Raw genomic sequence first — 19,122 nt, forward strand, 5'->3', positions numbered from 1 at the left:
TTAACAGGAAAATAAAAAAAATAGCCTGAGTAACTCTAGGCCAGTGCCAACATTATGCATTCGATTCAACTCGCGTCCGGAGTGTCTTTCATTTTTAAAGCTTGGGCTCAATTTATGTAGGACCACCTGTATATAGACCGGCCACCTGCGCGGTCTGTCTCTGTGACCACGTGACTCTTTGTACCATATCTGTCGAAGGTGCGTCTATCGGAGTGCATGACAGAACTCGCCGAAATCACCGCACCGACGGGCAGTGGGCCAGTGCCATCAGCGCCTTCACAAAGGGAGGGGCATTATGGAAGCGCTGGCATAATTAAAGCCCCTCCATCCACGCGCAACCGACGCTCTGGTCGGCGGTGACGCGTCGCAACCGACGCTCTGGTCGGCGGTGACGCGTGGATGTAGGGGCTTTAGGCATAATGAGCGGCATTGGAGCTAGCTGTGAAAGAAGACGACGACGAACGAGCGAGAAGTGGCACGAGCGCGTCTCTGTGACCGCGCGACTTTTTGTACCATCTCCGGCCACGCCGCCGGATTTTCCGCTTCGTGGACCATAATGCTTTCGCATTAATAAAATGATTATGTGTATATCTTGGCGCCTCTCATTTATTTGACTCAAGAAACGGGAGTTCAACCAAAGCCAAAAATTATTTCTAAATGTTGTGCTTGTTGTCAAGTGCACAAGAAACTGTTTCATGCTGCAACCAGAAAGAAAAAGACGACGGTGGCGGTGGGCAGAACGTGAGGTGTGCGCGTGCTACCGCCATGCCTAAAGGAAATCCTGGAACGAAGCACGGTCGCTGGTTGACTGTGGAATTCGAGGAAAACCAGTGGTCGCAATCGGCACGGTGGACTGCTCGGTGCCTAGTGCAGTCCCCGCCCTGCGAGTCAGCGATGAGGATATGACTTCGCTCTTCAAGTGTGCCTGTCCGAAACCCGTCTCCGCCAGCGCCCGATTCAAGTCCGCCGAACCGGCGCACCGATGAGCCAAGACGCGTCGAATGACTTCCTCGGTGAGAACATGGCGCCATCGCGCTTTAAACAGTTAGACAGCGTCCAAGTGACCGGATTCTTTAAACACACCCACACACGCATATATATGTATATATATATATATATATATATATATATATATATATATATATATATATATATATGCGTGTGTGGGTGTGTTTTCCAAGCAGGCCAACAAGCACGCAGCTATTAGATTATATAAATAAATAAAAGCTTATTTAGTATGTGAAGTCTTATTCAGATAAAAGCGTAGCCTATTAAAGTGTGAGTGCACATAGTTTCTAGTGAGATATTAACTAGATGCATACACGCGAGGATAATGAAGAGAATTAAATAATTCTTGGGCGAGTAAATTCAAAAAGAAAAGAGAAAACAAAAGAAGGAAGGTGGGCTTTCGGAAATTGAGGACGGTGGTAGCTTTGTCTCATGAATAAAGTGATAAATGGCAATACAAGATGTCTCATTGAAGGCTCGTTCACACCGGCGACTGACAGCAGTCGTATAAGCAAGTTGGTCGCAAAGCCACCATTCGCAAATGGCCGCTTTTCTCGAAAAGCGAGTATTCTGGACCAGTCGCTCGCTGCTCGATTTTTCAGTTGCGCGACTGTGGTCGCAAAACTGCTAAACCAATCAGCGGAGCGCTGAAAGTTATGTTAGCGCGTGTTTTCCTACGCGTCCTCCTACGTTGCACCAAATACATAGCCCACGCCACCATGCCAGACTACAGTATAATGTAATTGGTGTCTTGCCTCGTGATGCTGGGGCGCAGCAGTTCCAGCAACGTGTCGAATGTGCGCGGTATAGCATTCGCAGGGAACTAAGCAGCAGCAAAAGAAAGCACAAAATTTATGCACCGATTCCCACGCAACGCGAACTAGAAATTACGAATTCTCAAGATATTACCCCTCGTCACGCGCGCGGAGTTCGAGCAGGAGGCGGCTTGCGTGGCCGGCCACTTATCGCGAACGGCGGGACGGGCGCACGCACTAGCATCGCTTTTCCATCGGAAGCTTCCGCGCTGCCACATGTGACACCACGGCAGAACACATCAGCACCGTGTCAACGTCTTGCTCTTCGCTCGAATCAAAATCCATGGCTGTTGCCGGAACGCGAAACCAGCGAAGTGCGTGCGAACTGCGTAGGTCCCTAGAGTTCTCGCTGAGAACGACGATCTCCGGGAGTGCGACTTGCAGGTCGCGCACGGCCGGGCTTGCCGGTGTGAGCACCGGTCGCCTTCGTTCGAATTTTTGATCGCCAGTTGCAAATGGTCGCGCGACCTCCTCAAGCCGTCGGTGTGATTGAGCCTTGGGAATAATAGTAAAATGGACGAGCTGGTAGCTGTTCACAATTGCAGGGGTAGCGCTAAACTGACACGGGACGAAAGAAAGACACAATACGACGGACAAAGGGCTGACTTTCAACTGACGGATATTATTCAACTGACCGTTTATAAACTCGTTATTAATAAAATCCGCGAGTTGAAAGTCAGCACTTTGTTCTTCGTATTACGTCTTTCTTTCGTCCCGTGTCAGTTTAGCGCTACCCCTGCAACCATGCATTGCCATTCCTTGTACCCAGCGAAGACGCACCAAGGGCCAGAATTAGCTAGGATCAAGGATATTTGGTATCACCATGAGGGTGCTCCCGCGCACGGCAGCGCTTTGTTCTTCGTATTACGTCGTTCTTTCGTCCCGTGTCAGTTTAGCGCTACCCCTGCAACCATGCATTGCCATTCCTTGTACCCAGCGAAGACGCACCAAGGGCCAGAATTACCGGTGACTTTAGAGGAAGCCCATGCTGGCGAAGCAGATCTTCTAAACAACGCTTTTTTTCATAACTACGGCATAATAGACAAGGGAAAATGTGTAATATACTCCGGTTACTGTGGGATGGACAAAAGGGGGCACCATCAGACCATACCTGAGTAAGTAGAAACGTAATGGGTGGAATACAGCAGCGCGGTTTTTGTAAGTGAAACTTCAGAAGGGTCCAAATAATTCCAGGAGAAACATGCATGATGAAAGTCTGGAACCGACAAGACAGCAGGCTGGCAAATCTTGAGACGGGGGCAAACCATTGTACCTATAGCCGTGATTGCATAGGCCGAGATCGGCAGAACAGAGATAAGTTTACTGTAAAAAATTACTAGAGGAAACTCTGGCGCTGCGATTGTTCAGCTACCATGGGAATAATGTACATTGCATGGATTGGTCTAATCTTCGTGCTTTTGGCATCATACGTTGTTGTGGTGTTATCTGTAACACTTTATCTTTCTAAATTTCCAGGAATTCGTTTCTTTTGTTTTGTTTTTTTTAAACGCGTGAAGGCAATGTATCAGCGCACATGCATAATCATTACGAGTGGCTGAATGCAGCATTCTGTTGAAAATTATCAATCTGCAAAGTTGTTTGAAGCCATGAAAGGACCAAGTTTAGGTCAATCCATGTATACACCACACCCGTCATTCCCATAATGGGTGAACAACGATACTTGCAACTCGCGTAGACAGAAGCGCCAGGTTTTCCTCCAATAATTTTTGCAGGAAGCTCTGGGACCGAGGGACGTTCGAGTGAGCGAATCGTGCCATATCATTTAAATACAGTCTACGGTGGCCCGGTACCCAAAGCAAGCGAACTTGCGTAGGCTATCAAGGAATCACAATGAACAGAACGCCAGCAAAGTGGTGAAATTCAAAGCCTATTGCTGGCGCACGTGAAAAGAGTCAGTCACATTAACCGATAATTATCCCAACAAGAAAAAAAGTTGATAGGACAATAGATTCTTGAAGGAATTAACATTGGCGTATAGAACAAGAAATGTCGCTGGAGTCGCCGTTATTAGGGATTTATAGTGGTTTATAGTGAATTAAATGGCGGAGTGGGATCAACCTTTCCTGCTATTTTTGGAGCAATTGTGTTCCAATGACAGAGCGAGGGCGCAAGTCACGTGTTCAAATGAGAGACCGAGAGAATATTTCCAGCCGCGACCACTTCTTGGAGCAGTCGAAGCTTCTCCGCAGAACCGGCGGGGTGGACCAAAACTCTGCGTGGCGTATTTCCCCCCTTCACACGTTCATTTTTTGTTCTTTTACTACTCACCGCGCTTGGTGAAGCTGTGGTAATCGTGGCTCTCGTAGTAATGGCGGACGCCATGGACGACTCGTCGCGGCGCGCGGTATTGCTTTTGCTGCTCGATAATGACAGCTCTGACTTTGATGGTTCTGATCGAATCGGACACCGACAGGGACGATGAAACCATGGGTTGCGAGCGCATTCGACAGGATGTTTCGTCTGCGCTGGCAGCGAACAGTGGAAGATGACCCCACGCTGGTTATCCAGGGTAACTCTGGATCCGAAAGAGCACTTTTCCGCTCTCACGCTATATATATGCTCTAGCGGCGTGGGTGGTGTTTTAATCGCAAATAAGGAGACATTTCTCGGTGCCGGAAAAGGGGGCTCGCGCGCGTAGTCGGTAGGGTGCTACGAATCTGCCATTGGAATTCACCGTAATAGAGATGGAATAGGTAAGAGTACTGCTGTTGGTTCTCCCAAGATCTCACCTCTGCTTCATGGAGGAACCAATAGCGGTGGCTGCGTGCTGCTGCTATCTTACTCACAACTTGAGTTACTGGGTAGTCCACGGTGGAATAGGTAGAGTGTCGGGCTACTGTGCTAAGGGCTTCGGTACCAACCGTCGGACCAACTTGGGTCACTGGACCTGTAAAAAAAGTTACGTGCCTGATTCAGGGCTCAAACCTCGGTTCCCCAGTATAGCAGCCCTATGCTCAAACCTATAGACCACAGTCGCATTTTATTTCTTTAATACATGGGAAACTACACCTGGAAACAGAACAAACAAATTCGAAATCAGTACATATTATACAAAATACGTAAACATCGGGCAAGCATATGCATGCATTCAGCATGTCCATCAAATCTTACGGCTGCTCCTGAGCAGTATACACACGTCTTACATGGGCTAGAGATTCCTAGAAGAAGGATTTCGTAGATTTTGGGCTTTCGGCATGCCTATAACATATCCTACTTTGCCAAAGGCTATGCAAGTCAAGGAGTACAGTAATATCACAAGACAGATCACAGGGATTCATAAATGGCAGATAGCGAATTGTGCACGGAGTCATGTCTGTATCTTTCATTAGTGTTCTCTGTAGGACGTCCCAAAAGAACACAGCATCCCGACTACCTACAACACAGTGATCAACTGTTTCTGGCCAAGCACACAGGCGAGGATCGCCAGGGGGTGCCGACGAGTGCACATGTGGAAGCTTTGGCTCCCGCTTTCGTGAATATTTTCCGTCGGAAAATCGTCACCATCCTTGCTGAAAACGGCACGAATCGACGGGTACGGTGCTCCGGAACATCACCATATCGACCTTTTTGCGCTGGGTGGACTTTTCGCCATTCTATGAGCACTTTTCTATCGCGACCACGCCAACACTAACGCCGAGTAGGCCTAGCCAGGAGCAGGGACCGACGCGAGGGCTCTCCCTCAGCGCTCCTATACCTCTGTTGCGGCATGGAAACCGACATGATAGTGAATTGAATTCCTGCAAAACGAGTTGGCATTATGTACCATTGGCCGAACCAAAACCCTAATTTTTTATCAAAATTAACGCTGGCTCCGTATACATTACAAAACCCCAGAGTTATGTTAAGGGTAACCTTTTTGTGGAGGCAGGAATAGACAACGCCATCGGCATATGCCAGCACATAAACCTCATTTTACGGCTGTCTGAAGCCGTGAAAGTTTTACTCTCATAGGATACGCCTGCATAATGGTTCTAAATATAAACAAATCAGTAGTGGGGACAAAGGACACCTTCGGAGCACAGGCGATAGATTAGCTGTGAGAGGTAACCACTAAGAATCAACTTTATAAAACCCTTAGCATAGCAAATTATTATCCCTTTTAAAATTCAGGATGTTAGCATGCTCTAACACTCGAAAAAGAAAGTGATGGTGCACTCTATCAAACGCTTTAGCCAAATCAATTTGTATCATGGTCACCGCGCTTAAGTCTTCTATTACGCATTTTAGTATCGATCGCGCAATATGAATGTTAGTTAGCTAATATTTTGGCAAATATTTCGTAACCAACATTGCAGAAAGCTATCGATGAATATCCTTCAACTAGCTCCAGTTTTCTAAGATAATTGCTCTTCAGTATAAGTACAGTATACCCTTCATAGAGTGACGCAGGCAGGCACCCTAGTGTGTGCGCTTCTCTGTGTACATTGACTAGAAAACGAGACAATGCAGAGGAAAAGTGCTGATAAAATTCAGCTGTTAGACCATCAGGGCCAGGTGCCTTGCTTTTAGTAAAGGAGCAGTGCTTGCTGCTACGTCCTGGGTCTAAATACTATCATCAACTTATTCCATTTCATCGTTATTTAACAGCGGCAAAAGCTAAATTAATTATTCAACTGAAGTGTCATCGCTCAAGAGCCCGCTTATTTATTTATTTATTTATTTATTTATTTATTTATTTATTTATTTATTTATTTATTTATTTATTTATTTATTTATTTATTTATTTATTACCCTGATTTATGACCTTCACTATCTCGAGTGAAGCTACCTCAGCAGGACCCTTTCACGAACCATCAGGCAGTGTTTGGGATATCATTAGCCTTAGTGAGGTTAGAACTACTGGTGAGGCTTATACAGTGCTGACAAGTGGTCATGTCCTCTGCTATAGAGGACTTCCAGATAAGAAGCAGTACGGAGTAGGATTCCTAATACATAAGGACAAAGCGGGCAACATTGACGAATTCTACAGCATTAATGAGAGGGTAGGAGTAGTCGTAATAAAGCTTAATAAGAGGCATAGATCAAAGGTGGTACAAGCTACGCTTCAACGTCCAGTCATGATGATGATGAAATAGATCACTTTTATTAAGATGTTGAATTAGCGATGAGAAAAGTGCAAGCTCGGTATACTGTAGTAATGGGCAACTTTAATGCAAAAGTGTGGGAAAGGCAGGCTGGTGAAGAAGCAATTGGCAACCACGGCGTCGATTCTAGGAACGTTAGAGGAGATATGCTGGTAGAATTTGCGGAAAGGAATAAGCTGCGAATAATGAACACCTTCTTCAGGAAGCGTAGGAACAAAAAGTGGACCTGGAAAAGCCCTAATGATGAAACAAGAAATCACATTGATTTCATAGTTCGAACGATCCAAGCATAGCGCAGGATGTAGAAGTGTTAGGCAGGGTAAAGTGCAGTGATCGTAGGTTAGTGAGGCCTAGGACTCGCCTCAATTTGAAGAGCGAAAGAGTAAAATTGGTCAAGAAGAAAGACGCCAGTCCAGACGCAGTAAAAATAAAAGCAGACCAATTCAGGCTGGTACTTGCAAACAAATGTGCAGCCTTAGAACAGAGAGATAAAGATGACATAAAGGTAATGAATGAAACCGTAACTAGGCTAGCTACAGGAGCAGCAGTTGAAGCGGAAGGTAAGGCACCAAGGCAACCAGTAGGTAACCTTTCCCAAGTAACAAAGGAATTAATCAATAAACGACAAAGAATGAAAGTGTCCAACTTAGGAGATCAGATAGAATCCGGGGAACTGTCAAAACTGATCAACAAGGAGAAAATAAGGGATATCAGAAATTATAACGCGAGAAAGACTGAGGAAGCAAGAAAAAAAATGGACGCAGCATGAAATCAGTGAGAAGAAAACTTTGCATAGGACAAACCAAGATGTATGTACTGAAAGATAAGTAGGGTAATATCATCAGCAATCTCGAAGATCTAGTAAAAGGAGCGGAAGAATTGTATGCTGACCTGTACAGTACCCAGAGAAGCTACGATACTTCCATTCGAAGTAGTAATGAACAAGTTACAGAGGCTCTTTCTATAACTAGTGATGAAGTTAGAAGGGCCTTGCAAGTATTGAACCGGAGGAAAGCGGCAGGAGAGGATGGAATAACAGTCGATTTAATCAAAGATGGAGGAGACATAATGCTTGAAAAACAGGCGGCCCTTTATACTATCTTTCAACTTCAAGGGTCCCAGAGAACTGGATGAGAGCCAACAATATACTAATGCGTAAAAAAGGAGAGGTTAAAGAACTAATAACTTATCGGCCCATTAGCTTACTTCCAGTATTATATAAAATATTCCACAAGATAATCTGCAATAGAATAGGAGCAACACTGGACCTCAGTCACCAAGGGATCAGGCTGGCTTCAGAAAGGGATACTCCACAATGGATCGCATCCATGTCATAAATCTGGTAATCGAGAAATCCGCAGAGTACAATCAGCCTCTCTAGATGGCATTTATACATTACCAAAAGGCATTTGATTCAGTAGAGATACCAGCAGTCATAGAGGCATTACGTAATCAAGGAGTACAGGACGCTTACGTAAATATCTTGGAAAATATCTACAGAGATTCCACAGCTACCTTAATCCTCCACAAGAAGAGTAGGAAGGTACCTATAAAGAAAGCGGACAGACAAGGAGACACAATCTCTCCAATGCTATTCATTGCGTGCTTGGAAGAAGTATTCAAGCTATTAAACTGGGAAGCCTTGGAAGTGAGGATCAACGGCGAATATCTCAGCAACCTTCGATTTGCAGATGACATTGTCCTGTTCAGCAATACTGGGGACGAGTTGCAACAAATCATTGAGAACGTTAACAGAGAAAATGCAAGAGTGGGATTGAAGATTAATATGCGAGATACAGAAATAATGATCAATAGCCGGTCAAGGAAAAAAGAGTTCAGGATCGCCAGTCAGCCTCTAGAGACTGTGAACGAGTACATTTACCTAGGTCAATAACTCACAGGGAACCCTGATCATGAGAAGGAAATATACAGAAGAATAAAAATGGTTTGGAAGCGTATACGGCAGCCATTGTCAGATCCTGAATGGAAGCTTACCATTATCACTAAAAAGAAAGGTGTACAATCAGTGCATTCTACCGGTGGGGGAATGCACTGATTGCACTACCGGTGGGGGAATATATGGGGCAGAAACTTTGACTGACAAAGAAGCTCGAAAACAAGTTAAGGACCGTGCAAAGAGCGATGGAACAAAAAATGCTAGGCGTAACGTTAAGAGACAGCAAGAGAGTGGTGTGGATCAGAGAGCAAACGGGGATAGCCAATATTCTAATTGACGTTAAGAGAAAAAAATGGAGCTGGGCAGGTCATGTAATCCGTACGTTAGACAACCGGTGGACCATTAGGGTTACAGAATGGGTGCCAAAAGAAGAAAAGAGCAGTCGAGGACGGCAGACGACTATCACCCCACCTATAGGTGGGGTGATGAAATTAAATTCGCAGGCGCTGATTGGAAACGGTTGACGCAGGACAGGGGTAATTGGAGATCACAAGGAGAGGCCTTCGTACTGCAGTGAACATAAAATAGGCTGATAATGATGATGATAATTCATTCATTCATTCATTCATTCATTCATAACCTTAAGGACCACTGAAGGGCATTGAGTAAGGAGGTAACAGTTTCTACAGAACGGATTTAAAGTTAGCATCAGATAAAGAGTACCAAAACAAAGGTTACAAAGCGTACAGTAGAACATTATTACACATTATCAAAGAGCGGGTTCAGGTTTCGACGTTTGACATGGATGCGATGTGGAGCCGTGTAAGGTAAAACTATTCCAATATGTTTTTATTCCAATCTCCTGACGTCAAATATGCGTAACCGCCGACGCAAGCATCGGGCGGTCACCCGCAGGGTTGTCTGAACAAACCAATCAAATGCTCCCCTCGTTCATAGGAGGTCACTTTTGTTTGCTTGAAAAACGAATAACATTGCCTGCACTGAGCGGCTTGTCTTATCTAATTGGCTCACAAGAGGCGAGGAGCATGTTCAAGTGGAGAGGGATTCGAAGGGGCCGAACCACTGCACTGAATATCGATAACCGGATGAAGAGGGTGGTGCTGGCGTCTGCGATTGGTCCGCTTTCTCTTACTTAGCTTGAGGTGGCTCATCGACAATCGCGGCGGCATGCAACGGAAGCTTAAGAATGGCACTAAAACGAATCCTCAGCAAAGAAGAGTCCGTAGAACGAGGTCGTAAACGTGCCGAAAGTTCTCGAAAACGTTACACGGCCACGCAAGAAGTTTTATTACACGCAATTAAACCCATGCTCTCCGGCAGGGGCGAGTAGCCAGTGCCATCTTTTATTCCTTTCGGAACGGGGCAGCCTGCGGCTATTCAGAAGAAAATTCAGTTTTGTTCGGCATATTAATGCATCTTTAACTCGTACTAGTCATTTTGACGCGGTAAGTTTTTGCGGTTTTGTGACGTCAAGTGAGAGGCAGGAGAAGTGGGCGCAGCCAGAAAACTTTTGACCAATAGCCGAGGGCTAATGGCAAAAAGGCGTCGAATCAGAAATAACTATTTTTGTTTTGTTCAGTCAAATTATGTCTAAAAAGTGTGTACACGTCATATCAGATCGGGAGCTATCGTGGTTTTCGTGACGTCGCGTGGCAGACAGGTGAACTGGGGGTGGTCCAAAAAAGTTTTTGATCAATCGCGGTGGGCTGATTACAGAACTGGAATAGAAAAGTTTGGAATAGTTTTACGTTATAGTGCCCGTGGTCAGGAAGACTGTTCCAATGTGCAATAGGGCGAGGCAGTGATGATGAGTTAAATGAGCAGCCTTGAGCTGCCTCTACTCGAGAAGCAGGCTTTGTTGAGCGAGATGGCTCGGCGTGTTTGTCGATCATTTGGCTTTTCGATAGTGAATAATGTACCAGTAAAAATGAACAAATAATATAATATAGTATTGATGGTTCTTTTTTTTCCTTTTTCTTTAATGGGAGGAATTGGATACCGCGAGAGGTAATAGGAATATTTTTTTTGCTAGTTCGTTGTAACATATCCCCAAAAATAGGATGCGTCACGACAAACAATAAAGCAGTGTTTTATAGTCTCAGGTTGGTTGCGAAGTCCGCATTCTGCATTCCAGGTCACGTATGCTCCTTCTCTCTTGCCAATGCCAGCTATAGCACTTTTAGATGATCGCCTCGTGTTGATAATGATGATGATTTCCACGCTATTGCACATACCCACAAGGGTGAGGGGGGGGAGTGAAGGGCGGGGGGGCAAGAAGTGGGCAGTGCATTTAAAATAAATAGAAAATAATGAAGAAATACAAGACAATATAACAGTTGCGCGCACCAGTTTACTTTGCGCCAGAGACGCAGGAATGAAATGGGCAAATTTATAGCATTTCGTTATCCGCTTCCCGAAAGCTTCGTTTCACATAGATTACATAGTGTGCGTTGGATCTGCCTAATTTTTGTTTTATTCCACTCCACCCCCTTCTTTATTTTTGTGCACTTTGACTACCCTCACCGATATACTCTGAGCGCCAGCTTATCCTTCTCTTCCCCCAGTGAGGATGGGGTAGAGTGAGCTGTGAGTGCGTAAACTCTGCTAAAGAAAGTAGTTGCTCTACTGACGAAGACTGCTTGTCGAAACTTTGATTCCAGCAACATCGTTTGTTCGACCACTGTTAACCGCTAATTAAGCATTAAATCAAGGGAAGTTTTCGTAATACTAAGACAATGGCTAGTAATCCTGATTGAGCTATGAATGTGCAGTCATAAAGGCAAGGAGGGTAAGGCTACTGAAGAAATTCAGGGAAGATATCCACGCCAGTTGCCTTCTCATTGAAGAAAGAACAATCTAGCCATTATGTTGACAGTCCAATATCAGTTACATGTCTGCTGGGCAACAGCATGACTTAGAAAGACTTATTCGAACTTAATTTTGATATTTGGAAAGACAACATCCGAAGGCGCGGCTCGACGTATTCGCAAATTTAACGGTTCGAATTGTGATGAGTAGAGATTTGGGCTTATTGGTGGTTCATGTTTAAAATAAGAACAGCGCGAAACAGGGACAAACGAAAAAGAACACACAAAGCGGCGCTGACTGAAAGTTGTTGGAAGTCAGCGCTGTGTCTTTCTTCGTTTGTCCCTGTCTCTAGCGCTATTCTTACATTAAAGTTCGAATTGCGCTTGCACAAAAGTTAAGTTGAGGGCTGTGTATAACGGTGACCACTATCGAAAGTGGAAAGATGCGGCTGGTGGTGGTTTATGAATATGTGTGCAGCGCAAGGAAGACAAGCCGGACAGTAGACGCACACAGCGCTGACTTCCAACACGTTTCATTCGAGAAAACAAATTTATAAGGTAGTATGTTCCCGTTAAAGAGGCCAACTTAACGGCAAATTTTCTAGGCGTCACAGTAATTCGCCCGGCATAAAACGCATAAGCTGCCACACGTGTTTTGACCACAACAGCTTCGGAACTCTAGATCATTCTCAGAGCAACTCGAGCCGAGCGTGACCGCACTCGAGGCGAACTTCGCAATATTAAGAGTGCGGTATCAAATATAGAGCAAGAATGCCCGGCCTTTGATGCAAAGTAGCTTCAAAAGAGCATCATTAAACTCATGGTTAATTATGCGTTTCAATGCACTTTCTTCCGATGCACAAAGCTTTTAATTCGGGCAGAAATCGTGTACAATGACTATATAAACCGCGGTGTCTTTCTGTTCATTTATTCGCGAAGTAGGTCAGATACACGACAAAACTGGGTTGAGAAGGACCGTCTGTTGGGCTAGTTGGTCTAACATTGTAAATTCTAAAAACAGCTCAATGTGTATGTGTGTGTATGTATGTATTTGTGTTATGTGTATGTGCATTTCTGCTCTGTTTTTGGAATTTAAAAAACTGAGTTGACTCAGACAAGAATGCTTCACATTAAAAAAACGGCGCGCATGCATGTCAATCACACCAGCATGTCTCTACCGTGGCGCTGCACCTTGCAGAGATTCATCAGACAGCATATGTAGACCCAAACTGTTCGTGGTCTTTTATCGGCAAGCTTGGGTATACACACGCAGTCTGGTTAATCTTTGTGATGCAGCACCGCGGTTGTGACATGCAGCATGGTGTGATTATGAGCATATAATATTTATTATGCGCGCAGTTGTTGTTTTCTATCGAGTAAAATTAGATGTAAGTCAACGCTGTGTGCGTCCATTCATGTACCTCTTGTCTTCCTCGCGCTCTACCTATAGTCGCGCCCGCAAGACAAAAAGCGCAGATGGCTCATTGATAATACATGTTGTAATCGCAAAGCTTTCAAAACGCTTGTGCTGTGAGAATGCGGAATTTACAGTCCATAGAGCAGGCAATTATGTTTTCTCATACAAAACATCGTTCGCAATAAATCAATCCGAGACATCCCCGTATAGAGCTTCTCTCTCACTGAGTATAAATTTACAGGAGGGGAGGGGGGGGGGCACTGAAATATAGTACACAGCCCAATTACAATCCCCTGCCTAGTGCCGAGCGACGGTGACTGAGCCGTCATAGCCTATAATATGCTCAATGTGACTGCGCCAGTCGAGCTTGCCGTCGTATATGACAGCCGAGTATTTGAGTGAATACATTTGAGGGATAACTTATTGGTGGCATTGCAAAGAAATAGAAACTAGCCCCGTCACTTTCCTTCAATATAACCCTTGCTTTCCTTTTCTTTTTTGCTTTCTTCCACGAATTCTCATTGTTTGCAGTTGCTCGAAAAAGGCGTTAAATGTCCGTGTAGTCATGTAGCAGCATGAAGTACGAAGAAAAGTAAATCTAACAATCCACATTGTTTGCAAAATTCTTGAACCTATCAACAAAGGTTTTTTTTTTATTTGCCCTATATTTATGCTCCCCATTTAGGTGTTTTTTTTTCTGTTATTGTACAGTTTAGCCTATTTCAGGCAGGTCAACTTTTATCAATAACAGAATTACATTACTTGTAATGTAATCTATACTATCATTTTCTATTACCTACCTGGTTCACAGCCATTTCCCGATAGCGGGAATGAGCCACAGGCTTCAAGGTCAACAAGAAGAGACTGTCATTGTTTAAACTATTATAAAAATTGCGAGCTAGCGACCATAAAGACCACTCGGGGCCGGTAAATCTCGAAGAGTCGAAAAGTCGAAGAGAAAAATTCCTCGATGATTACGACCCTTCCTAAAGCGAAATTTGAGCGCAGCTCTATACGTGCTTTTATTTCGCGATATATTGGCTAGCGCGGACAATCTGTTTCGTGCGGCGCGTTGCAAACGAAGGTAAGTGAGGTGCGACTGCCTCACTAATGTGCAGATCACGAGAGGCAGCGCGTGGGTGACGCATGGGAGCGATTCACAACAGACGCCGCAGACAGACCTCCTAGACGAGGCGCGCGTATCGTAGCCATCGTCACCGCACTACGCTTCTCACACTTTCGCCATACACTCCTCCTCCGCTTTGCTCCTCGCGTCTTTCATCCCCCGCCACGCCCCGCGTTCGCTCTTTCATCCTTTGCTATGCTCGTTCGCTCGGCTACGCCGACGCCAACGCTCGCCGCAGGAACGGGCGCCTGATAGCTGCGCTCTAAAATGCAGGGTAAGCGTGAGCCATGCGTCGAACGCTCGAGCGGCCTCCGTTGGGAGGCGACCTGGAGACCTGTATGGTGGCCAGCGCTCGATCGCGTGGTGCTCGCGGACGCGGGCAAGCGAGTGACCTGCCTTCGTTCCCGGAAGAGGAGGGCGAGGAGGTCGAAACCCGACAAAGCAGTACCCACAGCTTGGGACGGCCCGGGCTCTCTGGGTATTCCATGCGTGCAAGACGGCACCTTAAGCAACCTGTGGTAAGTTCTCTCCCACTTAATTTTCGACTTATGCCCCTCTTTTATTGCTATAGCAATTATATGGACACTCCAGGCGCATCTCTGACGTCACCGTGATGTTCCGTATAAAGTCCAAGGGCGATAACATCGTAGCCGCGCGCCGTATGTTGTATATGCGAGTGAAAACATGCTAGGGTGAGCCAACGATGGCGGTGCAATCTCGCGTGCACAAAGGAGAAAAGCCGGAGAGTAAGCGCGCCGTCTTCCGTCGCGCGAAAGGCATCGAGGGAGGGGGGGGGGGGGGGGGGTACTGTTGCGTATGGAGCGGTCGCGCGCAGCCGCGCGGGCCCTATCTTGTAAGCGATCTGCGATGGGGGCAGAGTGCACCGAGTTCTGATAGCTTCGTGCGCGCTATTTTCGCCGCTTAGTTCGCGTTGAAGCGAGAGGCAGCACGAAGTTCAATTCGCTCGCTGCTGCTGCCGCGCTTCCTCTCCCCACCGTCTGGCAGCGAGTTTCCGCTGTCATCAAGTGAGATGTGCTCATGCTTACTGGCGCGCGCGTGACACCATGCTTGTTAATTCAGTTAGTAAGCGTATGTTAATTTACAAGTTTATACGGCCGACAAAACTAATATCTTACTTCGTATATAGCTGTCTGCTAATTTTCTATCGCAATCGATTCTTCGCTTTCGGGCGAAACTGCGACATTTTTTTACTCGTGCCCCTCTTGTAAGTTTGACGCTTGATATTCGCTATCAGATACCGGGAGTCGTCATTCTGATGCCCAAAATGCGCGCGCGCCAAGCGCCAGAATATCTATTGTAACGCTTCGGATGTTTGACCATCGCATATCCCTGCAAGTAAATAAAGTTGACACTCACTCACTCACTCCCTGCAAGTACGGAACGGACGGACCACGAGACTCGCGGTAAAATGACGTGAACAAGCCTCTACAGTATAGACGAGCTTCATGTTTGTAAACAGGAAACCTATGGCGCTGCTGCGTAGGCGCATATGGGCAGAATAAAAAAGAAACTTTTTTTTCGATCTTTCCTCGAGCCACTTCATTCATGGCGGCAGTAGTCTGTGGCTTATATCTTATTTTCCTGTACGACCATAAAAATCTCAGGAGCAATAGAATCACCCGCGCTTATCAGAACCAGCAAATTCGGGGTAGGCAACGGTAGGTAGCTGTCTGTGTAACGTGAAGGCCTGGAGCAGGTCAGTAGGGTGACGCCATTCGGGTTGAACCATCCTCCCCAAAATGGGTATACGTACATAGGTTGTATGTACATCATGGACTGCCATTGACGCGCAACAATAAAGAGAAATGGCAACCATGGTCTGTTCGTGTCTATATATTTCAGCGCTTTAAAGTACTGATGATGTGTTCTAAACAACTAGCGCCTCGCCACCGTGCTGCATTATGTATACACTTAGTAGTTTTCGTAATATCACACTAATTAACACTTAAAGACAAAAACAACAGAGCCAGTATTCCATATAATGCAACTTCTTTTTCTTATGTTTCTTTTTGGGGGAGGGAAGGAGAGGGGGGTCTAACGACGTTCAGCGTCTGCATTACACTGTTGGCGCTCCGCCTCATAGGCAGCGTCTAATCGCTGTCCGGCAAAAGCTTTCGCGCGCTCTGTATCTTCGGCCCAGCGCATTCATTGTTCCATCCCCATTTTGATTAATTGTGCTTGACAAAAGACGAACACAATGCACGGAGGAAACACAACCGCACAATGACGAGCGCGATACCGTTAACTGACTTTATGGTAAAAAAAAAGGGGGGGGGCGGGGCCTGCCCACGCTTGGTCAGCGCATGATTTTGGTGATATTCACAAATCAACTGAAATCCTTGGCTCACGCGTGCATCTTTTCTTTTCGCAATAATGAAAGCTTCTCACGTATCTCTTGAGCGACGCGGTATTTCTTCTTTTGTAACGCTATAACGTCTGCTCTAGAACAGACGTACGCTTTTTGGCCTCGGCCTAAACTCCACAAAGACACTGATCGTTTGAGGCTAGTATTTTCAGCTCTGGCTCAAAATAGCGAGTAATTCCACCATCTGCGTGGGTAAGTAATGCGGCATGGCTGGCTACGGTGTTCGGCTGCTAAGCACGAGGTCACGGGATCGAATCCCGGTCACGGCGGCCTCATTTCGATGGGGGCGAAATGCGAAAACACCCGTGCACTTAAATTTAGGTGCACGTTAAAGAGCCCCTGGTAGTTGAATTATTCCGGAGTCCCCCCCTACGGCGTGCCTCATAATCAAAAATTATGGTTTTGGCACGTAAAACACCATAATTTAATGCGACATGGCTCGTTGCGTCGTACAATGTCGGGTGCACCTGTCTTAATCTCCTAAATAAGGCAAAGCTTGCACTTCACGTGACGCGGTGTCAGCTACGTCACCAGCCGCAGTCCTGTGCGTATTTTCCCCGATCATTTTCCGTATGGCTTCTCTTCAAGCTCGCTTGCAACCGCGTTTTATGTTAATTCTTCTAGCAGCTCTAAATAAAATTCCGGACTTAGGTGCCAAAAGCACGATCTTGTTATGAGGCACGCTGTAGTGGGGGACTCCGAGTAATTCTAACCATCTGCGGTTCTCTAACGCGCACCTAATTCTAAGTACACGGGCGTCTTTGCATTTCGCCGCCATCGAAATGCGGCCGCCGCTGCCGGGATTCGATCCCGCGACCTCAGAAGTGCAACGGGTCTACAATCTTTATTACTTTGCAGAGAATGATGCTTCGCTTTCCTCGCATGCATTAAACAATTTTGAGGAAGAAAATATATTTCTTTACTGACATTTGAGTAACACGACGGCAAAGGTAGCCGCTGATTACGTACCACACAGTTATTCAACAAGGACACATTTATTTGCATAATTTAGCACGATGAAGACAAAAGCACTAACGCCCGTGCGAGACGGGTAACAATATTTTCCACAACTTTAATGGTTGATTGCAACACCTCTGTACTCGACAACCGACGGCATTAAAAATTCGACAACCGACATCCCTTGGCTACGGCGCACCACATAACTGGCGCGTAAACACATTGAATAAGCGTTTAGGAAAGGACCCGGCGACTTTGACACATGCGTAAACAAAAATTAAGTCGCTTTCTGAACTCGAGTGGTATGTACAGGTTTATGTAATTGTAAATGGCGCTCATTTTATAACATGCAAAAGGAAACACGCTACAGCGTTCGGCACGTTTTTACATTACCCAGCGAATACATTGTTTTCTGTTTAAACGAATTTACTTTCAAAGCAACAGTATTGCCAGTTTTTGTTCGCGGTAACTGTTTGACACAATATTCGCTGCGCATTGTATATACATATATATATAAAGCAGGTGCCACAATAGACCTGCTTTCCGAAGTCGTCGGCTACAGGAATGGGCTGATGAGCGGAACATCAAGTTACGGTTAACTGCGCCCTATCATCCCGCAGCAAATAGGCTAGCTGAAAGGGCTATCAGCGACATCGAACAATAGATTAGCATGTATTCAGCATTCCCAGGTGGTTGGAAATGTTATCTGGAAGCGGCAGTAGCTCACCGCAACCACTCGTATACAACTGGCCTGGGATATGCACCCCTCTATCCGCTGCAACTGGGAGACCACCTTACCTGCCTGCGGATATAAGCCTCGGCATTGACAAGAAGATAAAGCTCACAGAAGCAGCAAGAACTGTAGATAGTAGATCAAGGTATCGTGAAAGAATGAAGAGAAATTTTGACAAGAGGCAAAATAGAAGGGTACCAACACTCGACGTCGACGATTTCGTACTGGTAAAAAGAGAGCCAAGCCTGAACGCGGCCTAAAACGGACCATTTCGCGTGATCAAGACGGCAAGTCAGCAAGGACACTTAAAGACCATATGGTACATTGGTCCCAATGACACCATGGCATCCGCTGTTATTGGAATATATTCAAGTATCATCCCAGGAGGGATGCAAACAATGCTGGGGGGAATGAAGCAGTCCTACGACGGCCTGCAAATAGAAGAAGTTGAAACGAGACAAGAGGCAGAGGGAGAAAAGAGAATAAAGAAGTGTGATAGAACAAAACGAAGTGTCTGTCTTGTGAAGCTGCTAAGTGCAGTTCTATCATATATATATATATATATATATATATATATATATATATTGTGGCGGTCCAATGTCTGTATAAGCGTGATATGGCTATCATTGTACATCGCAGTTCTGCAAAGTACGCCTGCTAGAGCATCTAAATGTGATATATGAGGTCACGACTTCGGTGAACTTCTTACAACATTTACGAGGGTCCAGAAAAAGTCAAACTCTCGTATTTGTGGTAGATTTCAGAGCAGCGTATAATACATCAATTTTGTCCGCTTTAGTTGTCTACAATAGGTGCTGTTTACAAAATTGTGATAGCGTTCTTTAATTGC

The 19,122-nt window shown here is 45.6% G+C and overlaps 1 protein-coding gene across 1 annotated transcript in view; it reads left to right on the forward strand.

The window, feature by feature from the left end:
- The first annotated feature begins 769 nt into the window (after positions 1–769).
- cN-IIIB (cytosolic 5'-nucleotidase IIIB) overlaps positions 770–19,122 on the forward strand; it is a 72,351-nt gene continuing 53,998 nt past the window's right edge. Inside the window, exons 1-2 of the mRNA XM_055061439.2 lie at positions 770–1,013; positions 14,470–14,714. Of these exons, the coding sequence (XP_054917414.1) occupies positions 14,484–14,714 (231 nt within the window). The 5' untranslated portion in view covers positions 770–1,013; positions 14,470–14,483. The remainder of the gene's footprint in view (positions 1,014–14,469; positions 14,715–19,122) is intronic.

Source organism: Dermacentor andersoni, chromosome 1 (genome assembly GCF_023375885.2).
Source record: "Dermacentor andersoni chromosome 1, qqDerAnde1_hic_scaffold, whole genome shotgun sequence".
In the NCBI taxonomy this organism is placed as follows: domain Eukaryota; kingdom Metazoa; phylum Arthropoda; class Arachnida; order Ixodida; family Ixodidae; genus Dermacentor; species Dermacentor andersoni.